Raw genomic sequence first — 26403 nt, 5'->3', positions numbered from 1 at the left:
TTACATTTTTGAAACGTGTTATTTTTTTCATTTCACTTCACCAATTTGGACTATTTTGTGTATGTCCATTACATGAAATCCAAATAAGAATCAATTTATTAAATTACATGTTGTAATGCAACAAAATAGGAAAAATGCCAAGGGGGATGAATACTTTTGCAAGGCACTATAGCACTGTATCTGGTCAAACACATTTTTTTCCAAAAGTTTACTAAGAGCCGGCAGCAAACTGACTGATCGGCTGTTAAAACCAGTAAAGGGCACTTTGATCTTAATTTTGGGGTCCTCTGTGGATTACAGTTTTGAGGACACTTAGTGTTTTTTTAATGGATTCTGTCTTACAATTTGCCCCTAACCACAGATTTTATGATCCGATTACTGTGTACTGAAATCGTAACTTATTCACCTGGGGGATAAATACATACAGTGCATTCGGAAGGTATTCAGACCCCTTAACTTTTCCCCGAATGTTTATACGTTACAGCCTTATTCTGAAATGTATTGAATTGTGTTTTTTCCTGAACAATCTACACACAACACCCAATAATGACAATTTAAAAAACAGTTTTTGTGAAAATTTTGCTAATATATAAAAAAAAATGTATGAAAGATAACAACTACATATGTATTCAGACTCCTTCCTCAGTACTTTGTTGAAGCACCTTTGGCAGCGATTACAGCCTCGAGTCTTCTTGGGTATGACGCTACAAGCCTGGCACATCTGCATTTGGGGAGTTTCTCACATTCTTCACTGCAGATCCTCTCAAGCTCTATCAGGTTGGATGGGGAGTGTCGCTGCACAGCTAATTGCTGGTCTCTCCTGAGATGTTCAAGTCCGGGCTCTGGCTGGCTGGGCCACTCAAGGACATTCAGAGACTTGTCCCGAAGCCACTCCAGTGTTGTCTTGGCTGTGTGCTTAGGTTCACCTGTTGGAAGGTGCAGGTTTTCATCAAGGATCTCTCTGTACTTTGGTCCGTTCATCTTTCCCTCGATCCTGACTAGTCTCCCAGTCCCTGCCACTGAAAAACATCCCCACCACCACCATGCTGCCACCACCATGCTTCACTGTAGGGATGGTACCAGGTTTCCTCCAGACGTGACACTTGGCATTCAGACCAAAGAGTTCAATCTAGGTTTCAGCAGACCAGAAAATCTTGTTTCTCATGGTCTGAGTCTCCTTTAGGTACCTTTTGGCAAACTCCAAATGGGCTGCCATGTGCCTTTCACTGAGGATTGGCTTCAGTCTGGCCACTCTACCATAAAGGCCTGATTGGTGGAGTGTTGCAGAGATGGTTGTCCTTCTGGAAGGTTCTCCCATCTCCACAGAGGAACTCTGGAGCTTTGTCAGAGGGACCATCGGGTTCTTGGTCACCTCCCTCACCAAGGCCCTTTCCCCCCGATTGCTCAGTTTGGCCAGGCGGCCAGTTCGAGGAAGAGTCTTGGTGGTTCCAAACTTTTTCTATTTAAGAATGATGGAGGCCACTGTGTTGTTGGGGACCTTCAATGCCGTAGAAATGTTTTGGTACCCTTCCCCAGATGTCTTGGAGCTCTACGGACAATTCTTTCGACCTCATGGCTTGGTTTTTGCTCTGACATGCACTGTCAACTGTGGGACCTTATATAGACAGGTGTGTGCCTTTCCAAACAATGTCCAATCAATTGAATTTGCTAAAGGTGGACTCCAATCAAGTAGAAACATCTCAAGGATGATCAATGGAAACAGGATGCACCTGAGCTCAATTTCGAGTCTCATAGCAAAGGGTCTGAACACTTATGTAAATAAGATTTTTCTACAAACCTGTTTTCGCTTTGTTATTATGGGGTATTGTATGTAGATTGATGAGGGAAAAAAAGTATTCAATCAATTTTAGAATAAGGCTGTAATGTAACACGATGTTGAAAAAGTCAAGAGGTCTGGATACTTTCCGAATGCACTGTATCTGGTCCTATGCCATGTGTATGCGTACAAGTGCGTGTACGTGTATGTGTGTGTGTTTCCATTGTTTGTGCATTATAGCTTTGTGGGAAAACTGTTATCATACACTAATGCACCTGAGAGCTCTGAAATCTATAACCATCATCTAACACACACACACAAACAAACACACACACACACACACATTGACATTACTGGAAGTGCCTCAGTCTCTCCCTCTCTGATAAACATCTACAAGGAAAGATTCTCTTTTTTTATCTCTGTCAGGAGAGAGAGAGAGAGAGAGAGAGAGAGAGAGGAGAGAGAGAGAGAGAGAGAGAGAGAGAGAGAGATTGTGAGAGACATAGTGTGAGAGAGAGAGAGAGAGAGAGAGAGAGAGAGAGAGATTGGGAGAGACAGTGTGAGAGAGAGAGAGAGAGAGAGAGAGAGAGAGAGAGACAGACAGACAGAGACAGACAGAGAGAGAGAGAGATATGTAAGTACTACTCCATTACCCGTAGGTAATTCACATCAATGTAAGCTGAGATCAATGTGAAATTGAACTGGAAATGGTTATAATGGCATGTAGGCCAGGCCTGCGTTTACATGTTGTGATGTGCTGTTAGGCTCACAATGTAAAATAAAACGCTCATTTATACGGTAATTTTTGTCATTATCAACTGTAAAATACTGTGAAATATTTTACTGCAGCATACTCTAAATTATGGTCCATAGTGGGAAAATGTTGTGGCCAGGGAAAGAATTCCTGTATTTTCATATTTTTGGAGTGCAATTTTTGGGGGGAACACTAGTGGGTGCATGGTATTTTCTTCTGGCTCAGTAACATATTTTGAGACGTGCCTTGTCAGAGGATATGTTTGTTGCACCTGTTAGTGAGAGTGCTGTACCAATTTAACTGGTATGCGGTAGTAGTGCCCCATGAATTTAAAATGTATAGGGGACAGATTGGAGTGGCAGCAAGTCTTAAACCATTCATGGTTGAGCATTCTGCTATATCATGTTGGTCTGTTTAGTCGCTGCCAGTTTGGAAGCCTTTGTTAATAAGGTCTCTAGAAGTGTAAGTAATAAAAATCCCATATATTCATTGACATGCTGTAATCTGTTTGCACCAATTACATGTAATTACAATAAAATACTGTGAATTAGAAACCCCATCTCCCCTCAATGAATTTAATTAATTCACTCATTCATTACGATTACAGTAGCATTTGCTTTGTTACTGTATAATACAGTCAATTATACGGTATTGTACTGTGTCATAACACAGTTCTTGCTTTGATTCTGTATTTAGATTACAGTAGGTGTACTGCAATATGAAATACAGTAACTTACTTGCCAATGAGCTGCTTTGAAGTTACAGTGTCCGGGAGGGAAAAGCGCATTCAGGCCTTAGCCTAGCATGGGGTAGCATTGATCTATGATGGCTATTATGGCCAGTCTTTCTCCATGCATTCCATCACATTATTGTTCTAGCCCAATTCCACTTTTTATTATTAACTAGTGTGTGTGTGTGTGTGTGTGTGTGTGTGTGTGTGTGTGTATGTGTGTGTGTGTGTGTGTGTGTGTGTGTATAACCGGTCTATACAGTATATTCTGTGTATACAGTACAGTAGAACAGCAGAAGATAAGTCAGTCTACCGAGGTGTGCAAGGATGCCGGCTGGCGCGGGTCGCCATGGTAACTAAAACACCGGTTCTCTAGAAATCCGTTGTTGGTGCTTAAGGGCATGAGCAGAGATATAGAAAGTAATGAGATGATAAATTATTGTCGGTAAAGCTGAAGGCCTGGGTAGGGTGCTTTACATCTGTGCATGTGAAGATACAGTTGATTGCCCGCTAGGCAGTGGCGGTTCTAGACCATTTCAACTGGGGGGGCCAAGCTGGGACCAGTTGTACTGTTAGAGGGGCCAGTTACATTAGACGTTATTGTTGTCATATCGTTTTCTTCACTGCATTGCAGGCATTAGCAGGCAAAAGACCATGTTCCGCGTTGCCACTGTCTAATAACGGATGTAAAAAAAAGAACGATAGCAAAAATGTGTTATGTAAAAATTATTTCATACTCCACATTTAGGGGGGGCACAAGGGGGTCCAAAATTGTTGTCACAGGGGCACTGGCACCCCATGCCCCCCCAGATCCACTAGTGCCGCTAGGCCAACAGTTTAGGTAGACTAATGTCTGCGTGGTGTCATCTGTCAACAGTCCTCGATTGAGGAATAATTCAAAACGAAGAATATTTGGTCACTTTTACAGACCTAGCCGTTTTAACGTTTAAACCCTTATTTACAAATACCCCAATGGACACCGATTACATTTACATTGGATGCAGAATCCACCACCCTAGTACTAAACTGTTTCTTAGCGAAGTAACCTACCGATAGCCCTATAGGCCTACTCTGGTTTTCTTTAGGCCTGTATAATCCATTCAAATAGAATTAAGCATGGCACTAAATCCAAACCAGCTTCTTCTTCAAATGCTTCCCCAGTTTCCCACTTCACTCCACTCATTCCTCCTTTCTTTTATTGTCCTTTAGGCTACTTCATGTTCTTTACTTTAATCAGGCTACCTGGTTATCAAAGATGGAGAGACAAGTCATCCTCCTAAAATATTCCACGCAGCATCATGCGCGTGTTCGGTGGCAGTCCCGCGCCGCAGCTGAGTTCCCGCGGGCAGCACTGTTGAGCGCTGGAGAGGGGAACAGACCTGCATTCTAAAGCGGTGCGCTTTTTCTACGGTTCTCTCTCTCTCTCTCTCTCTCTCTCTCTCTCTCTCTCTCTCTCTCTCTCTCTCTCTCTCTCTCTCTCTCTCTCTCTCTCTCTCTCTCTCTCTCTCATCCACATTGCAGTCCTGTCACGTTCCCTCTGCTCCCCCCATCCGCCTCAACCGCTCCAGGAGAGGAAAGGAGAGAGGGAAGGAAGAGTGCAGCTGAAAAGAAAACAGACATGTCGACAGCCAACGCATAAAGTCTCCCATCGGCTGTTCGTGGATTTCTTCGCGGGACCTGAGTGAGTAAAGACCTCGTCTCTGCAGATCCACTGCCGCTGTATGGTTCTTAGCGCTAGTGGGAGGGGAAGGGGAGGCAGACAAAGGCGAATATACATGGTTTGCGTTAGTGCCAAGGATTTAGTGCCTTAATAATAGGTTAAATTAATGACTATTTGGACACGCAGTAATTCTATAATTACAATTGTGCCCAGTAATGTTACTAATTGACATTATTGTATGGATGTAGCTATTCACATAGTCTTGATTTTGGATGGTGCGTTGTGTTTCTTGGGAAGAGGGGCCGGATTGCGCCAGGCAGGGAAAGCTCTGTATCGGCCCTGGTTGGACAGTGGGTTCGTGAGGAAAGGTAGACGCTGGGATTATGTGACATGAATATGTGTTGTAATAAGCAGCTGCCGCGGTCATTGCTGGTTGGTTTGCGCCAGGGTGCAGGGCCTTGGAATGGAGAACAGGAGGAGGAAGGTAGGAAGGAAGGAAACAAGGAAGGAAGAGTCACGAAAGAAAAGCAAAGTAGGTCTAACCACACCTGTTCTGGATGCATAGATGAATGGATAGATGAGTGGATGGATGGATGGATGAATAGATTTCTGTGAGAGAGAGAGATGAAAAATGAGAGAGGGTGACAGGAGAGAGGGGCCTGAGTTATTAGCCAATGAAGTGGCTAGAGCAAGTAAACAGTCTTGTCTTGTAGGTCAGACAGTCATTATCCAATGAGGACCAAATTGCAATACTTCAGTAGTGTCTATTTAAATATTGATCCAGCACAATATGTTTAACGTCATAATTATAGTGTGAAAAGGATACTAGAATCCACGGAATACAAACCTGCATGTATTTATCCACTGAATACAAACCTGCATGTATTTATCCACTGAATACAAACCTGCATGTATTTATCCACTGAATACAAACCTGCATGTATTTATCCACTCAATCTACAAACCTCTCTCTCTCTCTCTCACACACACACACACACACACACACACACACACACACACACACACACACACACACACACACTCTCTCTCTCTCTCTCTCTCTTTCTCTCCTTATATTTCTCTCCAGCCAGGGAACACTGTGTGCAGGGAAAAGGAAGGCTTTTGATACAATCAATATCAATAGATTTGAACCGTTTCACTTGGAGCTCTCCTGTGTGTGTCTGTGTGTGAGAGAGAGAGAGACACGATAGCCTTGACTGACTGACTCACGGTTTCTCATGGTTACGCAATCAATCCTCTCTCTTCAGCACAACATTCTGCTCCTCCTCTCCTCTTTCCATAAGACCCTCTCTTTTCTTTTCTCCTCTTATTTTCTCTCTCTTCTGCTCCCTCTCTTCCTCTGCTCATTTCCCCCTCACTCCAATCTTCTATTTTCTTCTCTTCCCCCGTCTCTCATCTTCTTTTCCCTGCTCTCCAGTCTCCTTTTCATATCTATCATCCTCTCCTCTCCCCCTTTCTTTCCCACTCCCCTTCTCCTCTTCTCTCCCCTTGTCCTCTTCCTCTCATTCCATAATCACCTCTCTCTGACATCTCATCTCAGGTTGTCTGTTTATCGTACTGCAGTATTTTCCCAGCCACTGATTCACATCATTACCTTATCATCACCCTTTATTACATTATCCTTATTGTTACATTATCATTACATTTTATTATATGGTCCTTGTTGTTACATTACCACTGTACTTTATTGCATTACCCTTATTGTAATAGTATTGTTGCCTTTTATTACATTATCCTTATTGTTACATTATCGCTGTTGTAGTTGCTGTTATTGTTATCATTGCATTATTCATTATTCTTTTTTTTACCTTCATTATCATGGCCTTCTTCAGTGTGTGCTAGCTGCTTCTAAACTAATCTCGTCCAGCAGCCAGCCGGCTCTCTGTCTCTCTAAATGCAGGAGCAATTGAGCCTGTGGACGACTCTCTGTCTGTCTAAATGCAGGAGCAGTTGAACTGGCTAGTAGCTTCTGATTGTTATTGTTTTTTTATTAGTAGCCCATTACCTTCTGCATGGTGGCCTCCAAGTTACATGAATCAGGCAAAGAGAGACTCCTGATTTAGATGTAATTTTCCTGGTTAAAGACAGCATAGAATTATACTGCATCTCTTGTTTTCTAGTGCAGTCTTCTCCTCTCATCCATCCGGCCCTGTGTTCATAATATATTATTTTATTGTCATCATCAGCATCTCTCTGACTGTCATTATGATTTTAAAGCAGCCTCTTATGTCCCAAAGAGGTCTTCAGAGCCTCTCTCATGCAATCTGCTGTATTATCATGGTAATCAACCTAATGTATTATAATGGCCTTGGATTGCTGTTGTCAGTTCCTTGTTGATGAATGTAATGGGTGTTTTCCACATCACTGTCTGGTATGGAACCTGAAGTGTTATGTATCCTGAACCGTGCTATAACTCCTAAATAAATATATATACTATAAACTTGAATTCTATTATAATTAAGCAATAAGGTCAGAGGGGGTGTGGTATATGGCCAACGCAGGGTGTCTAGACACAGCCTTTAGCCGTGGTATTGTCATAGGCGTCGTAAGGATAGGACCAAGGCGCAGCGGGTAAAGTGCTCATCTTCTTAATTTATTTAAAGAAACCACTTACACAAAATAAACGAACGACGAAAACAGTTGCATAAGGCTCCCAGGCTATACAGAAAATAACGACCCACAAAACACAAGTGAAACAAACCTCAACTAAATATGGTCTCAAATTAGAGGCAACGACAACCAGCTGCCTCTAATTGGAGGTCCTACCAAAAACCCAACATAGAAAACTAGATTTAAACATAGAAATAGAAAACATAGAACCTAAACCAAAAACACACAAAACAAACACCCTCTGCCACGCCCTGACCAAACTACAATGACAAATAACCCCTTTTACTGGTCAGGACGTGACAGTACCGAATGCACGTGACAGTACCGTGCAGACACCGAATGCACCTCAGACACCGAATGCACCACAAAAACAGCCCCAAACTGGAAGGGAGGGTGGCCACCGTCAACGACGGTCCCTGTGCTACACCCCCCCTTCCCAATCCTCCCACTACGGAGGTGGCTCTGGCTCTGGGCGTAGCTCCTGTTCAGAAGACTCCGGGCTGAGGAGCGTCACTGGAGACTCTGGGCTGAGGAGCATCGCTGGAGACTCCGGGCTGGGGAGCGTCGCTGGAGGCTCAGGGCTGGGGAGCGTCGCTGGAGGCTCAGGGCTGAGGAGCATCGCTGGAAGCTCAGTCACTGGAGGCTCAGGGCTGAGGAGCGTCGCTGGAGGCCTCCGGCGTGGAGCTGGGACCGGTCTCCCCGGACTGGGGAGACTTACAGGAGATTGGGTGCGCAGAGCGGGCACGGGGCACACTGGGCCACGGAGACGCACCGGTGGTCTGGAACTCAGGGCTGGCACACCCCGTCCTGGCTGAGTGGTCACTGTAGCCCGGCACGGGCGGAGCGCTGGCACAGGGCGAACTGAGCTGTGCTGGAGAGTGAGGGCTGCCGTGCGTAGAGCAGGCGCAGGGAAAACTGGACCGAGGAGACGCACTGGTGGCCAGATGCGCTACGCCGGCGCACTTCTCCCTGGCTGCCGGCCAACTCTCGCCCGGCAACGCTGCGGAGCCCTTACTGGCCGCACCGGACTGTGCGTGCGTATGGGCGACACCGTGCGCATTTCTGCGTAGCTCGGTGCTTTCCTCGTCACCCGCTCCCAACGGTAAGCACGGGGAGTTGGCTCAGGACTCCATCCTGACTCTGCCCAACTCCCCGTGTGACCCCCCCCCCCAATTTTTTGGGGGGGGATGCCTCTCGGCCTCATGTAGCTCCCTTAATTTCCTCTCCCAGAAACGTTGTTCTGCCTCCCACGTCCATCCTTCTCCTCGGTGCTCCAATCCTCGCTGCTTGGTCCTTGTTTGGTGGGTGGTTCTGTCATGGGGTTGTAAGGATAGGACCAAGGCGCAGCGTGTAAAGTGCTCATCTTCTTAATTTATTTAAAGAAACCACTTAAACAAAATAAACGAATGACGAAAACAGTTCCATAAGGCTCCCAGGCTATACAGAAAATAACGACCCACAAAACACAAGTGAAACAAACCTCAACTAAATAGGGCCTCCAATTAGAAGCAACGACAACCAGCTGACTCTAATTGGAGGTCCTACCAAAAACCCAACATAGAAATAGAAAACTAGATTTAAACATAGAAATAGAAAACATAGAACCTAAACCAAAAACACCAAAACTCACAAAACAAACACCCCCTGCCACGCCCTGACCAAACTACAATGACAAATAACCCCTTTTACTGGTCAGGACGTGACAGGTATATTGGCCATATATCACAAATCCCTGAGGTGCTTTATTGCTATTATAAACTGGTTACCAAGGTAATTAGAGCAGAAAAATAAATGTTTTGTCATACCTGTGGTATACAGTCTGATATACCACGGCTGTCAGCCAATCAGCATTTAGGGCTCGAACCACCCAGTTTATAATAATATTTACTCTGCGTTGCGTTGTGCCTAAGAACAGCCCTTAGCCGTGTTATATTGGCCATATACCACACCCCCTTAAATATAGCACTATAACTCATATATCTATATACGATATAAAACGATATTTTCACTCATGTGAAAACCAAGTTAATTCTGGTAAACCAAGTGTTGGTTCCAGGATGTGAAACCAGAGTACTACCAGGAACAGTAACGTTAACGCGACGGTGCCAGTAGTTCATAAACAAAGGGACATGCATAAGCATCACTCTGCTGGGTCTGAGAGGATCCCATTTAACAGTAGCCATGTGTGTGTTTCTGTATGCAGTGCGGTGAGGGGTGGGTGTGTGCCGCTGCCCTGGGCTGGGCTGAAGGCAGAGGAGGCAGGATGCTGTGGCTCTCCCTGCTGTCTGTGGTGGTCCTGGGTTGTGTGACCCCAACCCAGACACACACTCATACACACACCCCGACGCCCACCTCCACACACACCCCTATGGTGGACAGTTCGGAGGAGGAGGTGGACGAACCGTGTTTCGAGCCGTGCACGTGCGAGGTCAAAGAGGGCGTGTTGCACGTGCACTGTGATGGGCGGGGCTTCACTAACGCCAGCCAGGTGACTGCACTGCATTACCTTAATCTAATGTACTTCATATTATAATATACATACTGCAGTAGTATATTAATAAACAACCCTGTTCTGCACTGTACTGCATTACTGCACTAAATGTGCTGTTTCTGTTTTGGCGTATGTGTATTTGTATATGATTAAATAAAGTCAACCAACCAATCAATCAATCTACCAATCAGGTGTCCCAGTCTTGGCTCCGCCCCTTCAAGCTCAACCTGCAGAGGAACTCCTTGAGGCGTCTCTATAGCAATGGCTTCCTGCACCATGGCAATGCTGTGGCGATAAACCTAGGCAACAATGCGCTGCAGGACATCCGTGCCGGGGCGTTTCATGGTCTGGGGACACTGAGACGCCTCTACCTCCACGAGAACAAGCTGGAGGTGTTCCGCAACGACACCTTCTCTGGCCTGGAGGCACTGGAGTACCTGCAGGTAGGCCTGCCATCATTACTACCCATTAGAACCATCAATAAACACTATGGTCAATCCTCATCAATAATCACTGGGATTAGTCCTCATCCATACTTACTGTGACAACGATAATCAATAAGTTCTGTGTGATCTCCTGAGCCTGATGAGTTCCTGTTTGTGTCAAAATGTAACATTCGAACACTTTGACTTTAGCTCTATCCCCTCTACCTACAGGCCGACTACAATGTCATCAAACGCATCGATAGCGGGGCGCTACGCTACCTGCATAAATTACGAGTGCTCATCCTCAATGACAACCTGATCCCTGCTCTGCCTCCTCATCTCTTCAGGTATCTACCTGCTTATTAAACGTGCCTTACCATGTCCACATCATGGGTCTGTTTCTCACTCTGACCAAGGTAGCTGTCTGAAAAAGTTGTTTCCAATCACATTTATAACATGCATCAGTCATGTTGCTTATTCTTCAATAACATGATCACCAATTCCAATTCTTCGCAATGTGGAAATTTCATTCCTGAATTGAAATGGAATTGACCCCAGCCCTAATGATCCCTTCCACCCCCAGATCTGTGTCTCTGACCCACCTGGACCTGCGGGGGAACCGTCTGAAGAGCCTGTCATACGCCGGGACCCTGGAGTACGTGGGCCGCAGCCTGATGGAGCTCCAGCTGGAGGAGAACCCCTGGATCTGTGGCTGTGAGTCTGTCCAGCTGCAGACGTGGCTGGGACACATCCCTTACACCGCAGTGGTGGGGGACATCACCTGCGAATACCCCTTCCACCTGCACGGGAAAGACCTAAGGGAGATACCACGCAAAGAACTGTGTGCCGGAGAGGTGGAGGGAGAAGGGGAGAAGGAGGGAGAGAGGGAGAAGCATGGAGGGGTACAGCCTCCTCAGCATCCGCCCTCTCACCCGAAAGCGAACCCCAACCATGGGAGGCCCAGACCCACCAAGCCGTCCTCCATGGTTCACCATCAGAACCCACATACCTCATCTTCGTCGACTTCTTCATCATCGGTGGAGCGGAGGGAGAGAGAGAGGTCCCCTCGGCCCACCAAGCGTCCCCGGCCCTCCAGGACGCCCCCCACCCAGCGTAGCCTCCTCCCCAACCAGCCCCCTCCCATCGCAGGGTACCAGACTCGCCCCCCTATCCCTATCATATGTCCTCTGGGGTGTACCTGTAACCTCCACATCTCAGGTACAGTTTGGATGGGACTTCTTTGGCTCAGCAGTATGACATCACACACAGCAGGGTGACTTCCTGATAACAGATATAAACAACAACAAGATTTGAATTTGCCAAGACTGCTACTATTGTGCTTTTCACAATGTGGGCAAGCCACAAGGGACACAAACTAACAGGGACAATCATGGCACTATGCACAGGGGACAAATCTGATTTATGTTGTTGTTTGTAAACAGGAAGTCGCCCCTACTGTGTCTGATAATGTCATACTGCTGAGACTAGCTTTGCATATGTGCTCAATGCAAAACACTTTGGGCTGAAATGTATGAAAAGAGCTGAACAAACAAAGTTGATTCAGTATAATTGTTCCAGACCTAGGGTTGACAGTCAACTGTAAGGAGAGCGGCTTCCACAACGTGTCCCAGCTCACGCCACGCCCCCTCAACGGACGGAAGCTGTACCTCAGCGGAAACCTCATCCAGCGGATCTATAAGTCAGATTTCTGGAATTTTTCCAGTCTGGATCTACTTCACCTGGGAAACAACCGGATCTCCTTTATTCAGGTTGTCTTTAGCCAGAGGATCTCCTTTATTCAGGTTGTCATTAGCCAGAGGATCTCCTTTATTCAGGTTGTCATTAGCCAGAGGATCTCCTTTATTCAGGTTGTCATTAGCCAGAGGGTCTCCTTTATTCAGGTTGTCATTAGACAGAGGATCTCCTTTATTCAGGTTGTCATTAGCCAGGGGATCTCCTTTATTCAGGTTGTCATTAGCCAGAGGATCTCCTTTATTCAGGTTGTCATTAGCCAGGGGATCTCCCTTATTCAGGTTGTCATTAGCCAGGGGATCTCCTTTATTCAGGTTGTCATTAGCCAGGGGATCTCCTTTATTCAGGTTGTCATTAGCCAGGGGATCTCCTTTATTCAGGTTGTCATTAGCCAGGGGATCTCCTTTATTCAGGTTGTCTTTAGCCAGAGGATCTCCTTTATTCAGGTTGTATTTAGCCAGAGGATCTCCTTTATTCAGGTTGTCATTAGCCAGAGGATCTCTTTTATTCAGGTTGTCATTAGCCAGGGGATCTCCTTTATTCAGGTTGTCATTAGCCAGGGGATCTCCTTTATTCAGGTTGTCATTAGCCAGGGGATCTCCTTTATTCAGGTTGTCATTAGCCAGAGGGTCTCCTTTATTCAGGTTGTCATTAGCCAGAGGATCTCCTTTATTCAGGTTGTCATTAGCCAGAAGGTCTCCTTTATTCAGGTTGTCATTAGCCAGGGGATCTCATTTATTCAGGTTGTCATTAGCCAGGGGATCTCCTTTATTCAGGTTGTCATTAGCCAGGGGATCTCCTTTATTCAGGTTGTCATTAGCCAGGGGATCTCCTTTATTCAGGTTGTCATTAGCCAGGGGATCTCATTTATTCAGGTTGTCATTAGCCAGGGGATCTCCTTTATTCAGGTTGTCATTAGCCAGGGGATCTCCTTTATTCAGGTTGTCATTAGCCAGAGGATCTCCTTTATTCAGGTTGTCATTAGCCAGGGGATCTCCTTTATTCAGGTTGTCATTAGCCAGAGGATCTCCTTTATTCAGGTTGTTATTAGCCAGAGGATCTCCTTTATTCAGGTTGTCATTAGCCAGAGGATCTCCTTTATTCAGGTTGTCATTAGCCAGGGGATCTCCTTTATTCAGGTTGTCATTAGCCAGAGGGTCTCCTTTATTCAGGTTGTCATTAGACAGAGGATCTCCTTTATTCAGGTTGTCATTAGCCAGAGGATCTCCTTTATTCAGGTTGTCTTTAGCCAGAGGATCTCCTTTATTCAGGTTGTCTTTAGCCAGAGGATCTCCTTTATTCAGGTTGTCATTAGCCAGAGGATCTCCTTTATTCAGGTTGTTATTAGCCAGGGGATCTCCTTTATTCAGGTTGTCATTAGCCAGGGGATCTCCTTTATTCAGGTTGTCATTAGCCAGAGGATCTCCTTTATTCAGGTTGTCATTAGCCAGAGGATCTCCTTTATTCAGGTTGTCATTAGCCAGAGGGTCTCCTTTATTCAGGTTGTCATTAGCCAGAGGATCTCCTTTATTCATGGTATCTTTAGGCAGAAAATCTCCTAGGGTTCAGATTGTCTTTAGCCTGAGGCGTCATACACGGGGAGCACTGATGGCCACGTTTGATATCCATGATTTAATTATGCGTAAAAAAACAAACATTAGGCCTATAAATTGAGGGGCCCTGTGGCACAATGGACATGAAGTCCCTGTATTTACCTTCTCTTTCTCTCTCGCTCTCTTTCTCTGTCTCTCTCTCTCTTTCTCGGTCTCTCTTTGTCTCTCTCTCTTTCTGTCTCTCTCCCCTCTCTCTCTCGCGCGCTCTCTTTCTCTCTCTCTCTGTCTGTCCCTGTCTCTCTCTCTGTGTCCCTGTCTCTCTCTCTCTCTCTCTCTCTCTCTCTCTCTCTCTCTCTCTCTCCCCTCTCTCTCTCTTTCTCTCTGTCTGGTTCTCCAGGAGGGAGCGTTCTCCAGCCTGCCGACCCTGAGGAGTCTCTACCTGAACGGCAACAACCTGCAGAAGCTTAGCCCACACATGTTCCTGGGTCTACTTAACCTCAGGTAGGACTGACTGCCACACACACACTCGCTCACACACACACGTTCCTGGGTCATGTATGATCATGTCTCCTTGTAGGTACCTGTACTTTGAGTACAATGAGATCGGTGTGGTGGAGGCAGGAACGTTCAGCCCCATGCCGTCTCTCCAGCTGCTCTTCCTCAACGCCAACCTGCTGAGGTCACTTCCTGTCGGAGTGTTCCAGGGCATCTCCCTCTCCCGCCTCAACCTCCGCAACAACCACTTCCTCAGCCTGCCTGTAGAGGGGGTGTTAGAGCACCTCACTGGACTGGTGCAGGTATGAGGAGGAAGGGAGTTTTTTTTCGGGGGTTAGGTGTGTGTGCAGACAGGATGTGTGTAGCGGGGCAGTGTGTATGGGTATAGGTGTGTGTAACGTGTAACGTGTATGGGCACAGGTGTGTCTGTCAGTCTGTCTGTAAAGGGGATTCTAGAGCATCTAACTGGACTAGTCCAGATGTTCCTCATTTTGTACGGCACCAATCACATTTCTATGGAAACAGACTGAAATAAAGCTTTTCTCATCATCTCCTCCCAGGTGGACCTGCAGCAGAACCCATGGGAGTGCAGGTGTGATGCGGCCCCTCTGAAGCGCTGGCTGGAGGGCCTGAGTGCGGTGGTGGTGGTGGGGGAGGTGGTCTGTCACTCACCAGAAGAGACCACAGGTACCGGGGGCTAAGGCTCATGGCAGCACAGTTAACATTCTAATTAAAAGCATGAGCTTGCGCACACCCAGAGAACATTATTTTGTGTAGAGGTGCTTAATAACGGTGAATAAACTGTAAGCTATAAAAATAAATCGAGTCGCACACTCTCTATATATATAAAAACTGGATAAAACAGCAACATCTGAAGGCTTCCGAACGTCTGCCGAAACATTGGTGTTTTATCCAATAAATGACTGGGAGTTTATATACTGTATATATAGAGTGTGCGACTCTTTATTTATTTTTCTAGCACAGTTAACATTACCATACCATTCACCATTCCTCTCCCCTTGACACTTCCCACACTTCCCAGGTGTGAAGGAGTGTCTATGTGAATTCATTAATCGGGCACCACTTGTTTGTTCTGAGTCAGCAAGTCAGCATTTAGCAACAAGGGATAAATACAACTTATCACATAGTTCTATCTGAAGGTAATTGAGTACTGTTAATTGGCAAGGCAATGCATTCATGGAGAACAGAAGATACTTTATGAACAACGGATTTATTAGGAAATAACCAGGATAATGTGCTGAATGTAAAGGATGAATGAATAATAAACATGTTGGTATAATGCTAAATGAAAGGAAGAGAAAAGGTGAGGGGTATTTCCGTAGTATTTGATTAAATGGGAAAAAGACCAGGAAATTGAAAGTCCTGAGGTGAAAACCCGCAGACACTCGGCCCTCCATGGACTGAGTTTGACACCTGTGGTTTACGCTATTAACGTTTCCTTCTGCTGTGAGAATTGTGATCGAATCAACATATTAGCCGCATTCAATGAAACATACCAAAAACACAAGACTTATTATGTGATTTTGTTTAAGCAGAGCACACCGGAGGAGGATTCTATTGCATTGACAGACACGAGCGTTCGCGCGAAGATGTGTTTGTTTTGAGATCAATGCATGTAGCCGCGTGTGCACGTTTGTTCATATTCTATGCTAGTTTGTGAGTTATTAGCCCAGTTGTAGCTCATTTCTGGTCAGCAATAAGGGAGTGAACGCTTCCTACAAGACCACAAAACATGTACATTTCCAGTCAACATTGAAAAGCGAGTCAGGTAGAGCTTTTTTATATCTTAAAGGGGCAGTGTTGTATTTTGAGACCGGCTTGAATAAGCTAAGAAGCCAATAGGCAAAGGGTAGCGTATGTTTTTGTCTGACTCTCTGTAATGATAATGGTATGGTAATAATAATGAATTGTATTTTGTCTTGTGGTTTCTTGCATCATACAACACAATACAAGAACATTTTCAGTCACATACACAACATGACCAAAAGTATGTGGACAGCTGCTCGTCGAATGTCTCATTCCAAAATCATGGGCATTAATATGGAGTCTGTCCCCCCTTTGCTGCTATAACAGCCTCCACTAATCTGGGAAGGCTTTCCACTAGGTGGGACATTGCTGCTGCTTCCATTCAGCAACAAGAGTATTAGTAAGGTCGGGCACTGATGTTGGGCGTTTAGGCCTGGCTTGCAGTCGGCTTTCCAATTCATCCCAAAGGTGTTCGATGGGGTTGAGGTCAAGGCTCTGTGCAGGTCAGTCAAGTTCTTCCACACCGATCTCGACAAACCATTTCTGTATGGACCTCGCTTTGTGCACAGGGGCATTGTCATGCTGAAATAGGAAAGGGCCTTCAGCAAACTGTTGCCACATAGTCAGAAGCACAGAATCATTGTATGTTGTAGCGTTAAGATTTCCCTTCAGTACAAATAAGGGGCCTAGCCCGAAACATGAAAAACAGCCCCAGACTATTATTCCTCCTCCATCAAACTTTACAGTTGGGCAGGTAGTGTTCTCCTGGCATCCGCCAATACCAGATTTGTCCGATGCCAGATGATGAAGTGTGATTCAACACTCCAGAGAATGCATTTCCCCTGCTCCAGAGTCCAATGGCAGCAAGCTTTACACCACTCCATCTGAGGCATGGCATTGCGCATTATGATCTTAGGCTTGTGTGCGGCTACTCGGCAATGGAAACCCATTTCATGAAGCTCCCGACGAATAGTTATTGTGCTGACTTTGCTTCCAGAGGCAGTTTGGAACTTGGTAGTGAGTGTTACAACCGAGGACAGATGATTTTTACATGCACTCAGTGGTCCCGTTCTGTGAGCTTGTGTGGCCTACCACTTCGCGGCTGAGCCATTGTTGCTCCTAGACGTTTACACTTCACAATAACAGCACTTACAGTTGACCGGGGCTGATTTGCTGTAAAGTTGGCATCCTATGACGGTGCCACGTTGAAAGTCACTGAGCTCTTCAGTAAGGCCATTCTACTGCCAATGTTTGTCTACAAAGATTGCATGACTGTGTGCTCGATTTTACACACCTGTCAGCATCGGGTGTGGCTGAAATAGCCAAATTCACTCATTTGAAGGCTTGTCCACATACTTTTGCATATATAGTGTACTTGTCTGAAGGACACGTGGCTAAAAAGGTTAATGTTTTCAAAAGTCTCATGGAATGTATGCCTACATTGAACATACACATTGGCTGCTACTGTAGGCTGTGTCATGGTAATGGTGCCGGAGGGGATGCCTGCCGTTTTTTGTGCTCCTAACTAATTGTGCTTTTTTGTGTGTTTTTTCGCATTGTTTGTAACTTATTTTGTACATAATGTTTCTGCTACCATCTCTTATGACCGAAAATAGCTTCTGGATGTCAGAACAGCGATTACTCACCTCAAACTGGACAAAGATTTTTTTCTTTGGATATACTCCCGAACCAGGCCCATATCCCCGTCATTCGCATGAAGAAAAGACGGAGATACAGGTGGCACAGATCTGGGTACCTTGTGAGAATTTGTCGGCGAGTGGGTAACCCGCCTCTACCATCCGTTCTATTGGCCAACGTGCAATCACTGGAGAATAAACTGGATGAGCTCCGTTCAAGACTATCCTACCAACGGGACATTAAAAACTGTAATATCTTATGTTTCACAGAGTCGTGGCTGAACGATGACATGGAAATTATACATTTGGCTGGTTTTTCTGTGCATCGGCAGGACAGAACAGCTAAGTCCGGTAAGACGAAGGGTGGTGTGTGTCTACTTGTCAAAAACAGCTGGTGCGCAATGTCTAATATTAAGGAAGTCTCGAGGTATTGCTCAGCTGAGGTAGAGTACCTCATGATAAGCTGTAGACCACAGTATCTACCAAGAGAGTTTATCTATATTTTTTGTAGCCGTCTATTTAACACCACAGACCGATGCTGGCCCTAAGACCACACTCATCGAGCTGTAAAAGGCAGTCTTGAAGAGGGCGTGACAACGCCTTTTCCCCCTCAGGAGACTGAAAAGATTTGTCATGGGTCCACAGACACTCAAAAAGTTCTACATCTGCACCATCGAGAGCATCCTGACCAGTTGCATCACCGCCTGGTATGGCAACTGCTCCCGCATCTGACCGTAAGGCGCTACAGAGGGTAGTACGTACGGCCCAGTACATCACTGGGGCCAAACTTCCTGACATCCAGGACCTATATACTAGGCTGTGTCAGAGGAAGGCCCAAAAAATGGTCAAAGACTCCAGTCATCCAAGTCATAGACTGTTCTATCTGCTACCGCACGGCAAGCGGTACCGGAGCAAAAGGTCCAAAAGGCTCCATAACAGCTTCTACCCCCAAGCCATAAGACTGCTGAACAATTAATCAAATAGCCACCCAGACTATTTTTATTGACCCCCCCCCCCCCTCCCCGTTTTTACACTGCTGCTACTCGCTGTTTATTATCTATGCATAGTCACTTTAGCCCTACCTACATGTACAAATGACCTCGACTAACCTGTACCCCTGCACATTGACTCGGTACACCATGTATATAGCCTCATTTTTACATTTATTTCTACCTTAAAACTGCATTGTTGTTTAAGGGCTTGTAAGTAAGCATTTCACGGTAAGGTCTACACCTGTTGTGTTCGGCACGTGACACATTTGATTTGACACCATGCAACAGCTTTTTCAATAGCTACAGTATTTACAAGTCATCTAGCTATAACAAACATAACCACACCATGGGACTACAGAATCCTAGTGTGGGACTATACGATATGGGAGGTGGCTCCTATAATTATTATATAAATAAGTGTCTGAATCAAAATGTGTGACTAAGTCAAATCTAATTTCTAGACCGGCTTAGGGAGATGTCAGCATTAGTGGGACATCAGGTGTAGTGGTACATGTGTGTTGGAGGGTACTTTGTATGGTCATTTTGCAACCCAATGTTTTTGGGTTGTTGCTGAATGTGTTTTGTGCACAAAACATTTTTTGGGGGTTAGTGTGACATCATTGTAGTGTGTGTGGCCAGGTTTCCTAGATGGGGTGACCGTTTGAAACCATTCCATCAATTATTGTTCAACAATCTATCTTTTGGTGTTAAAATGAATAGTTATTGGTAATGTTTTAAAATATAATAACTACTCATGTACGCAGTTATATGTTATGAAATCAGATTTATAGTACTGTCCCACTTCCCTTGAATGTAGTTTGAATAGTGGGACAGGGACCTTTTCAGCTGTAAAATACAATTGTAAAATACATTGAAATATGTTGTTTTAGTTGTTCATAACAGCTCTGAATCGATGCTATACAGCAAATAAACAGCATAGGATGACGGTGGAAGGAATCAGAGGGTTGTGACCTGTAAGAAAGGGAGGATGGGGGAAAAAGGCTACATTTATGAAAGGGGACAGAATGTGAAACCATATTACACCAGTTAGCTTGAAGAAATAAGAGAGATTGGAAGCACTTTTGGTGCTCTCCACTGTTCTCCATGGAGAAGTAGTTTAGCTGAGTCGTAGTCTTCATCAGGACCCTGCTGGGTCTCTGTCTCTGACAGGCATCTGAGTACCATTTGAAGGCTGATTGGTCTGTGCATTGTCCTATGCTGGAACAGGTTTTTTTTTGTGCTAATTTATAAAAAAATATATATCACATTTACATAAGTATTCAGAGCCTTTACTCAGTATTGAACAAAAGGGGGGAGGGCTCCTGCTGGGAACTTGCTGTGAACGTGGCCCCCCTCTTCTTGTGTTCTCTGGCCAGTGAAGGGAGGTCTTTGCGTATTTTCAATGTGGTTGATGTCTGGCATGGATGTGTGAAGTTGCCGCTCCTCTACACAGGTGTGCAGTGTAGGTGAATGCATGGGGCTCTTCCACTGTTGTTCCTATATTTGTTTGGTTTGTTGCTCTTCATTGACTTAAAGAAAGTGCCTTTCTTTTCATTGTGTATCTTTGTTGTAGGTACAGACCTTCGCTCTCTTTCCCTGGACCTCCTCTGTCCAGACCTGGACACCCACCAGGCCACAGTGGAGAACCAGGGGGAGTGGAACAGCTCCACAGCCCCAGACGGTGATTTCTCTCTGGGCTACCCCGTGCCAGGCCATGGCCCCCTGGATCCCCTCACCAAGGCTTCCATCCCTCTGTCGGTGTTGGTGCTCAGCCTGCTGGTGCTGTTTGTGTCGGCGTTCTTTGCGGCAGCAGCGCTGATCGCCTATGCCCTGAGGAGGCGGGACAAGCTGCCGTTCCGGCGGCAGGGTGAGGTGGATCTGGCCGGGATCCAGATGGAATGTGGGATATTCACCGAGCAGCAGCACCACAGGTTACCGGTACCAAAGACCCCTCCTCCTCTGTCTGCCTTGCAGCATAGCCTCGTCTACGATAGCATCCTTCCCGTCGACCCTGGCCCTAACCCTAACCTCAGTCTCTCAACACACATGTGCAGTAGCCCAGTCTATAAGAATGAGGATGATTCATTGGTGAGGCAACAACAGCAGCAGTTCTCTGCTTCTAAAGAGAAAGGGAACGTGGGGAGATACCACCCGTCGGGGGAGAGAGAGAGCGAAGGACACTATCGTTTGGTGGCAGAGAGAGAGAGAGAATGGAATATGGAGGTGTCCCCCCCCTCCATCAGTACCGTTGCCGGGGCAGTGGGACCCCCTCTTTCAGATCTCCGCAGAAACGGGACCCTCTGCCCAACGGTCATAGACAGCCAGGGCCCCACCCCCAAGGTGGGATTGGTTGACTGCCTGTTTGGGATCTCCGGAATGTCCGCCGCCGTCCCAGAGTTCCGAGACCTGCCGGACAGGTATACACGTCCCCCACCACCCCGGTATCCCCACCCTGCACAACCCCCTCAGCCCCCCGAACCCAAAGAGGAAACTAGACCCAGCCAATCACTCGTGGTTACTACAATGACAGCGTGCGCGGGGCCAAGCACTAGTAATCAGAGCCAGAACTCAGAGTTTCCGCGAGAGTTGAGAATGAGACTCAGTACCAAGCCGGATTACATGGAAGTCCTGGACAGATCTTACCAGTTCTAATAGATAATGTTACGATGGAACCACTGGCGATGACAAGAAATGACTCCTGTAATATGTCATGTCTTGAAAATGTAAACCTGTGTGTGGGGAGAGCTGTTAGAACTAGGAGGAAGTTACCCTTAGATGAGGTTTTGGAAAGGGTAAGCTGATCCTAGATCAGTGCCTGAGACTAGCAATTCTTTTTTGTACCATTGATGACTAAGTACTAAGTATCAGGCTTTTTTATTCCCAGCATCACAAAGAAAGACAATGTGGTGGGTGTGTGTTCATTGTGTATCTTTGTTGTAGGTACAGACCTTCGCTCTCTTTCCCTGGTGGGTGTGTGTTCATGTTAGACAATATAGTGGGTGTGTGTGTGTGTGTTCATGTTTGCTCTCTAAAGACCTGCTGATGAGATACTCAGTTGTCTGCCTCTCCAATAACATCAGGAAGCACAGTGAGAGAGAGAGACTGAGACACAGGAAAGATATGAGTCAGGAATTAAGTGGTAAAGAGGGGGGTGTAAACGCAGAGTCCCAGTCTGATGGGCGTCTAATGTAGCATGAACACTTTCCATATGAAAACAATGTGGAAGAGGTGTTGAAGTGTGTTTACCCAGGACACTGCATTCCTGGTATTAGTGTCACTGTGTCTGTGGACCACAGGCGGCTGGTGGTACCTTCATTGAGGAGGACGGGCTCATTGTAGTGGCTGGAACAGAATAATGGAATGGTATCCAAACATGTGTTGGGTACCATTCCATTCACTCCATCCCAGCCATTATTATGAGCCATCCTCCTCTCACCAGCCTCCTGTGGTGTGGAAAGAGGGAGAGGGAGATATGACACAGCCAAGTGCCTTAGCAACTAGCAGCCAGACGTGGGTCTAATACACATGTCCGATACTTTCAAAAAAGTGCTTGAGATGAGTTTGGATTTAGCTTACACACTTATGGGGCTATTCCGTTGGTGCCACAGTTGTACTGGGCAAACTAACTCAAAGGCAGCTCAAGTACAGTATTTGAATGTATTTGACACACGTATTTGACCGGGGCCTGCAAGCAGCCAGCAAGTGGTCAAGGCTTATTTTTCTATGAACACAGATCTATTTATCTAAACAGAGGTTTGAATACTAATGGCCGGGACTCAGAGCTGCTCTGGGAAATTGAGGGCCCTATTCAATCAAAAGCTGAAACGGTATTTCCCGGATTATAGTCAAAAGTAGCCTTCCTCATGTGAAGAGACAGAGGAGTATATTTGCATTTGTAAGAGTTTATTTGCGTTTGTATGTTTGCATTTCCTGAATAGGGCTCTGAGAGTGTTTGTTCTCAGGTGGAATATAAGAACATTTGGGATGTGAGAGAACCATGAGACACAGCTATAAACTCCTAAAGGGGATGTTGACTTAACTACTTTCATCGGACAACGGCAGTCAAGTCACTTCATTGGATTTAAAGTGGGAAAAAGAACAGAACACCAGGACGAAGCGTTTTCGACACGGGACAGACACTTCTATGAAATATCGATTATTATCTTTTAAAGGAGGTACCTTTTTATGCTTTTATCTCCTACAAATATTAGAGGAAATTGTGAATATATTTATTCTTAGTTTCTTGTGTGTTGGAGCTTTGCTACTGTATGGGATCATATTATATCAGTGTATAGCAGAGATGGCCAGTCCTCCTGGAGAGATACAGGGTGGTTTCCACTGGTTACCACAGCCACAAAGTCAAGATTGGCCGCATATAAAAAATATATGGGATTTTTTTGTTGGCTTTTTGGTCTTCATTTCAGGTTAGGGTAAGGCATAAAGTTAGCCATGTGGTTCATGTTAGGATTAAGATTATTGTTAGGTTTAAAATAACATTTTAAGAAGAGAAATTGTAGAAATAGGCAGAGTTTAACCATAATTATGACTTTGTGGCTGTGGAAGCTAGTAACGACCCTACTGTAGATGTAGGCTTTTGCTCCAGCCCAACATAAACACTTCATTTTAGCGATGAAAAGCAGCTTGTTCAGATGGTATCTCTGCAGGATGAAGTTTGGCCAGCCCTGGTGTAAAGGACAGTTCTGCATCTGGTTTAGCGTTCTCTACAGTGACCACATCATATATACAATAAAGGGTGCTACTCTAAAACCATGGCCTGAATTACACTGTGCCTCACACACACACACACACACACACACACACACACACACACACACACACACACACACACACACACACAAACAAACAAACAAACACTGGCCCAGAGAAGTACATTTAGAGCAGGCTCTTTCGTTGGTGTTTGATGTAGTATGTCACACACACAGTCACACATACATACACACACATACACGCTGTCCTCTAATGATGCATGAAGGCAGTATTTTGAGGTATGAAGTCTATAAGCAGTGTTAAGCCCTTACAAACAAAAAGGGGGGGAGAGAATAAGAATAAAAAAGCGTAACAGAGAGTAGAACGAGAGAGGCCTTAGGACATGAAACATTGAAGGATATAGATAGTCACTAATAGTGTGAAATCTGCCGTATTAATGGTAGGAAATCTATACAATCTTTTTGTGAGGAGAACATCTTAGGCTGGGGAGCCTAGGGGCAGTGAGTGTAGTGCGGTGCCATGTGGTGAATTCATTTGGTCTTTGAGGTCTCTGCCGCCTGCTGTTCCTCTGACTACCACAGGAGGGAGACCAACAATCTGCTCTTAGAGCCACAGTTAGAGGTATCACAACACAAACGCACGTCTAAGGAGGAGATATCGAGGATGGGTTCATACCTTTCCATTTAGTCCATTTCAGCCTATGAGCCTGTTTTCCTCTCCTTCATTGTCTCTGCACACACATACAAACAACCCACCGGCCACAGGCGTCACTTCAACGTTTACTTTTGATTTACCTAATGTGAAATCAACAAAAAATGTCCCCATATCATTGGATTTAGGTGAAAAAAATACAAAATGCCCTTACGTTGATGACTGTTTGCAAATCCAATCCGTTTTCCACGTTGATTCAATGTCATCACATAGATTGTTTTGGTTGAAATGGTGTGAAAACAACGTTGATTTGACCAGCGCTTCATATCATACAAAACCTGACACATTAAAACATTGTCAATAATAATTTTAACAATACCTCTGTTGTGTATGGGTGGCGCACACATGCACTGAATACAACTCGCCACACATTTAATCAAGCGAGATATAAATATGTGCACCAACTGGTTTCTGTTTTTTTAAGAGGGACACCTGGGTAAACGTAAAGTTATGTAGAGAGACGGACTACATAAACTGAACAAGTTCCACAGACATGTGACTAACAGAAGTGTAATAATGTGTCCCTGAACAAAATCAAAAGTAACAGTCAGTATCTGGTGTGGCCACCAGCTGCATTAAGTACTGCAGTGCATCTCCTCCTCATGGACTGCACCAGATTTGCCAGTTCTTGCTGTGAGATGTTACCCCACTCTTCCACCAAGGCACCTGCAATTTCCCAGACATTTCTGGGGGGAATGGCCCTTGCCCTCACCCTCCGATCCAACAGGTCCCAGACCTGCTCGATTGGATTGAGATCCGGGCTCTTCGCTGGCCATGGCAGAACACTGACATTCCTGTCTTGCAGGAAATCACGCATAGAACGAGCAGTATGGCTGGTGGCATTGTCATGCTGGAGGGTCATGTCAGGATGATCCTGCAGGAAAGGTACCACATGAGGGAGCAGGATGTCTTCCCTGTAACCCTCCACCTCCAAACTGATCCCGCTCCAGAGTACAGGCCTCGGTGTAACGCTCATTCCTTCTACGATAAACACGAAACCGACCATCACCCCCGGTGAGACAAAACCGCGAGTTGTCAGTGAAGAGCACTTTTTGCCAGTCCTGTCTGGTCCAGCGACGGTGGATTTGTGCCCATAGGCGACGTTGTTGCCGGGGATGTCTGGTGAGGACCTCAGCCTATTGCAGACAGTCTGAGCACTGATGGAGGGATTGTGCGTTTCTGGTGTAACTCAGGCAGTTGTTGCCATCCTGTACCTGTCCCTCATGTGTGATGTTCGGATGTACCGATCCTGTGCAGGTGTTGTTACACGTGGTCTGCCACTGCGAGGACGATCAGCTGTCCGCCCTGTCTCCCTGTAGTGCTGTCTTAGGCGTCTCACAGTACGGACGTTGCAATTTATTGCCCTGGCCACATCTGCATTCCTCATGCCTCCTTGCAGCATGCCTAAGGCACATTCACACAGATAAGCAGGGACCCTGGGCATCTTTCTTTCTTTTGGTGTTTTTCAGAGTCAGTAGAAAGGCCTCTTTAGTGTCCTAAGTTTTCATAACTGTGACCTTAATTGCCTACCGTCTGTAAACTGTTAGTATCTTAACGACCGTTCCACAGGTGCATGTTCATTAATTGTTTATGGTTCATTGAACAAGCATGGGAAACAGTGTTTAAACCCTTTACAATTAAGATCTGTGAAGTTATTTGGATTTTTACGAATTATCTTTGAAAGACAGGGTCCTGAAAAAGGGACATTTATTTTTTTTGCTGAGTTTAATTCGCTCCTTTTCCTGTCACGCCTGCTCCCGCTCTTCTTCCCTCTGGCGCTCGAGGGCGAAGGATCTGCTTCTCTTGTCCGGCGTCACTCCTTACATTTCCTGTACTTACACGCAGGTATATTCAGATCCTTCTTGAACTTGATTGATGTTTGTTGGCATGTGGACTAATATGTTGTTGAGTTGTGTTCTTACACTCGTACAGTCATGCCCTATGAGAGATGTATGACTGCGCATGTGCGAAAATAAATAAAGTGCATTTTCCCCCGTTCTGGTTAAAACACCAATGATGAACATGTGTGTTTATTCCTCCGTTAAGTAAACCGGTATTCCTGTCCTGAAGATGTCAGCACCAACAGGTTATGGGCCCAGGAGGGAACATGGAAGCCGATGGAATAGATTATATTTCGACGGAGATGAAAAAAACTACGAGTTATGGGAGACAAAGTTTTTGGGGCACTTGCGTTTGCTTGGGCTAAAGGCCGCCATATTAAGCGTGGATGAAGATGAAGAAGACGGAGAGAAAAATGAAGAAGCCTACGCCGAATTGATACAGGTTTTGGATGATAAAAG

General features: G+C 45.6%; 2 protein-coding genes across 2 annotated transcripts in view; one reads left to right on the top strand and one right to left on the bottom strand.

Moving 5' to 3' along the window:
• Positions 1–5525, bottom strand: part of LOC106575437 (nardilysin) — a 30574-nt gene extending 25049 nt beyond the window's left edge. Inside the window, exon 1 of the mRNA XM_045698945.2 lies at positions 5470–5525. The gene's annotated coding sequence lies outside the window, so the exon portion shown is untranslated. The remainder of the gene's footprint in view (positions 1–5469) is intronic.
• On the top strand, positions 4647–21810 carry LOC106575439 (SLIT and NTRK-like protein 3). Its single transcript, XM_014151936.3, has 10 exons — positions 4647–4942; positions 9756–10040; positions 10235–10486; positions 10700–10815; positions 11052–11686; positions 12047–12237; positions 14171–14274; positions 14351–14570; positions 14829–14955; positions 20238–21810. The coding sequence occupies exons 2-10, from the start codon at positions 9816–9818 to the stop codon at positions 21314–21316; spliced, it is 2949 nt and encodes a 982-aa protein (XP_014007411.3). The 5' UTR covers positions 4647–4942; positions 9756–9815; the 3' UTR covers positions 21317–21810.
• The last annotated feature ends 4593 nt before the right edge of the window (positions 21811–26403 follow it).

Source organism: Salmo salar, chromosome 17 (assembly GCF_965601325.2).
Source record: "Salmo salar chromosome 17, fSalSal1, whole genome shotgun sequence".
Classification (NCBI taxonomy): Eukaryota; Metazoa; Chordata; class Actinopteri; order Salmoniformes; family Salmonidae; genus Salmo; species Salmo salar.
This window is presented reverse-complemented; position numbering and strand designations above follow the sequence as displayed.

What these genes read in the sequence shown, in the direction of transcription:
- LOC106575439 (XM_014151936.3), top strand. Translation starts at nt 9,816, where the DNA reads ATGCTGTGGCTCTCCCTGCTGTCTGTGGTGGTCCTGGGTTGTGTGACC. An exon ending in CTGCCTCCTCATCTCTTCAG is followed by an intron (nt 10,816 to 11,051) that starts GTATCTACCTGC and finishes TTCCACCCCCAG; the next exon opens with ATCTGTGTCTCTGACCCACC. An exon ending in CTCACCAGAAGAGACCACAG is followed by an intron (nt 14,956 to 20,237) that starts GTACCGGGGGCT and finishes TCTTTGTTGTAG; the next exon opens with GTACAGACCTTCGCTCTCTT.